The following is a 4,173-nucleotide window of genomic DNA, read 5'->3' on the forward strand; positions in this document are numbered from 1 at the left end:
AAGTATCTGCCATTACAGTATCGAAATGTGATTGTTTCAGTTAGTGGAATAGTTTCATTTTTAAAGTGAAAGTATTTGACATGAGTGTTTTTGTTTCACTTTTGACACGTAATACTTAAATAGTGGAGGAGATATTATGTTGCCGTGGGCTCGAACTCTGCAAGAAGTTAAAAATTTTTTTTGACTAAAACACAACTGGAACCCTAAGTAAAGGATGTGTAAAATTTGAATGAAATTGGTTGCGTAGTTCTCGAGTTTTAGGGATTCACACAGACAGACAGACAGACAGACAGACACACATTCTCATTTTTATATATATAGATATACATACATACATATAAATGTGTGCATATGTGAGCGTTTGTAGTATTGCTTCAGGAGTATGATACAGTGACTAATACACACATATAGACAAATGTGCGCACACATACACAAACACAAACACATATACATGCACACGTGCACAACACACACATGCACAACACACACATGCACAATACACACATGCACTCAAATATAGAAATATATAGAAATAAATACACAGAAACCAAGTATTGGAATCTTTTGTCGCAATTCCAGTAATGCAAAGACCAATTCTCTGTCACAGCAACCGTTTGCCAACAACTATATTCTGTAGAATGCCAACCGTGTAGTAGGCGTTTCAACAATCTGTAACCGTATAGGCTATAGAATGGCTGAAAATAGTAAGCAGGCGTGTCTGTGTGGTAAGAATTTTGCTTCTCAACCACATGATTTTCAGTTCAGTGCCACTGCTGGGTTCTTTGAGCAAGTGTCTACTACAATAGCCCCGGGCTCTAGTCGAAGAAATGGAAGAAGTCCGTCGCATATATATGCATATGTATGTATATACGTACATGCACACACACACATACACACACTCATGTATACACACACATCTATTTATATAAACTGTAGATTAATTGGGATATATGAGAATCCGAAAAGGCTTTTCAGTGTAGTTTGCCATAGAGGAAAATTCTCACTTTGTGTTCATGTTTGTGTGTGTGTGTGTGTGTGTGTGTATGTATATATATATATATATATCTATATACAATATAATATTAATATGATGCATATTATTATGTACATAGAAGCTATGATACTTCATTGCCATTTAGCTGAGAAACTGAGGTTTTCAGCTTGGTTATAGTACACACAAACACACACACACACACACACACACACACACACACACACGTATGCTCTCAAATGTACACACATACGCACACATCAGTATAGGTTTAGTGTACTCAGTTCAATACCTGAAAGAAATGGAGGAGTCAATGCATTTGTTGAGCAATAATTTTATTGCGGCTCTTGGAAAATTAAAACCGAGAACAGCCGCCAGAGATGAGACGGTATTTTACTTTGAAGCAATGGATTTTCCAATAATCATAACATATACATATATAAATATACATACATACACTCATACACACGTGTATATATATGCATACATATATGCACACACACACACACTCACACACACGTATGTATACATACTTATGTATATACACTCGTATGAATGTATTAATGTTTGTTTTTCTGTATAGTTTTATATATAACGGTCAAATATTAATTGAAGGATCACTTATGCTCGATATCTTTCAGTAGAATATCATATATATTTTATTTCTACAAGGAAAATGGTGACAGTGGCTTCAAAGTATCTTCATAGTCGTGCATGTCGGACTGTAAAACAGAATTAGTTTTTCGGGCCGTTATATATACTTTTTGGTTCATCTTGTGAATGAAGTAATGAGGTTGCAGATTGGGTGTGGTAGAATATTGCGCCACTCTCAAAGCAAACTAAAATGTATATTAAGTTTGGAAACCCAAATGTATCTTATAATCTGACGAAGGAAACTAAATCGAAAGTTCAAAGTCTCTTTTAACCTTGAGGTGGAGTGTATGTTGTGATGACTTCAAATTTATACTCTCGAAGTCACAGTCAAACACTATACATAATAGATTCTTTCGACATTAGTAAATATGTATTCAAAATCATCACTTAAACCGAACATTAATTCATGCATGTCCACAAATAGCCATACAAACACACATACATTTATACATACACACGCACACATACAACTCGATGTAACAGGTTAGAAGATAGTAGCAGCGAAAAATAATGAAAGATCTAATTTAATATCCTTTCTACTATAGGCACAAGTGCTGAAATTTAGCGGTGGGGGCAGTCGATAGGATCGAGCCCGGTGATCTGCTGGTACATATTTCCTTGAATTTTTATCTCTATAGTTGCACTTCAACACCATCACCTTTCTTGACGTTTTTGTCACAATCCACCACTCCTCTTTTACAGCCTTCATCCACTACAAACTCACAGCCTCTCACTCCTATCTCAATTTCTCCTCCCCTCTCTACTCTATCTACATCAAACTGTCCATCCCTTACTTTCAGTTACTCTGTCTTCACCGGCTCTGTAATGATGACTATGACTTTGAGACACAATCCCAACTCATGGCTTACTACTTCTCCCAACGAGGATACCCTCTCACCGTTATTAACTCCTCGCTCACGCCATGACTATTTCTGGAGAAGTCGATGCTGCAGAAACTTCTCTATGACTCTTCTCACCGCACAATGTAGCTATACCGCGCATGCAACGGCGCGAGAGAGAAAAGTAGTGTGGAGAGAGAAGGGCGAGTACTTCCTTGAAGCATGGAAGATAAATTTGACCTCGGTGGGATTTGAACTCAGAGCGCTAGAAAATATAGCATAAAACATTAACGATTCCGTCAATTTCTCGCACTCTCAATTTTCTGATATTTTCTTATGCTTATTTATTCTTTTGATAGGTATAGTCTATATAACAGAAGGTGTATTTCCCGGATGTTCATATATCTCAGAATGGAGCATATGCTCGTCGTCATGTGGAACGGGTATGCGAATTAGAGCTTTAAGTTGCGCCAAAAATAAAGGAACTTGGTACAAAATGAAGAAATGCATCAATTATCATTTTGATTGTTACGTCAAACCGAGACTATCCCCAAAGACAACAGCTGAAGAATTAGAAGAAGAAAGAGTGAAAAGCTCACAGACTTGTATAGGTTCAAAATGTCATGGACATTGGTCGGCATGGACAAAATGTTCTTCAAAATGTGGTAATGGACTTCAAACAAGAATATGGGTAGACAATAAGAGAGAAACAGACGCAAAGAAACCCGTGTTTGATAAGAGATTTTGTGTACACTGGGACAAAATGTGCACACCATCATTTGTCCCTAAACATGGTGAGTACTACATGTATTGCTATTTACTACGCCACTTGTTGTTTACAATGTCAATTATTCTTCCATACTATATCATTCAGTTGTTTACTAAATCATTTGTTCTTGCTTACTGCGTCAGATAATGTTTACTACAATTCTTCTTGTTTAATGCGTAAGTTCATGTTTACGACATCAGCTGTTCTTGCTTATTGCGTCAATTGTTCTTGTTTGCTAAGACGAGAGTGATAAACATCAAACATCCAGTCAATCCCATGGTGTTTGGAGTGATCAGTATTGATGGCGACGTTATGCCGCCATTTATCTTCCTGCACAGCCTCGGAAGTAGTACTGCCTTGGGTCAAGGAGGTGGCTGCTGGAACACCCTATATCTGGCAACAGGATTCTGCACCATGCCACACAAGCAGGAGAACCCAATCATGGCTATCTGACAATTTCTGCCCACCACATCACCCCTAACATTTGGCCACATAACTCCCCATACTGCAACCCCCTTGATTATTATGTGTGGGGCGCAGTTGAGCGAGAGACCAACAAAACTTCTTGTAACACCAAAGATGAGCTAATGGCAAGAATTATGGCAGCATTCACCAACATAAGCAAAGAGACGGTCCAGAAGAGTTGCAGGAGATTTCAAAGTCGTCTGGAGGCCGTAGTTGTAACAAATGGCGATTTTATTGAATACAATTACTTTTTAGTATTTCTAGATATTTTCATACAATCTTGGTAAATATATGTTAAAATGAGATGTCATTGTTATTTTCATTTTTGCGTAATTTAGGCGACAAAATATTCACTGCACTCTATACGATAACCTTCCAGATGATTTATATATATCCACACATACACATGCACACACATGTATATACATACATACATACATACATACATACATACA

The 4,173-nt window shown here is 37.3% G+C and overlaps 1 protein-coding gene across 1 annotated transcript in view; it reads left to right on the top strand.

Annotated features, from left to right (window-relative positions):
* LOC106884395 (A disintegrin and metalloproteinase with thrombospondin motifs 16) overlaps positions 1 to 3,503 on the top strand; it is a 23,736-nt gene extending 20,233 nt beyond the window's left edge. Inside the window, exons 2-3 of the mRNA XM_052972051.1 lie at positions 2,844 to 3,278; positions 3,397 to 3,503. Coding sequence (XP_052828011.1) covers positions 2,844 to 3,278; positions 3,397 to 3,503 — 542 coding nt within the window. The remainder of the gene's footprint in view (positions 1 to 2,843; positions 3,279 to 3,396) is intronic.
* Positions 3,504 to 4,173: the final 670 nt, after the last annotated feature.

Source organism: Octopus bimaculoides, chromosome 12 (genome assembly GCF_001194135.2).
Source record: "Octopus bimaculoides isolate UCB-OBI-ISO-001 chromosome 12, ASM119413v2, whole genome shotgun sequence".
Taxonomy (NCBI): Eukaryota; Metazoa; Mollusca; class Cephalopoda; order Octopoda; family Octopodidae; genus Octopus; species Octopus bimaculoides.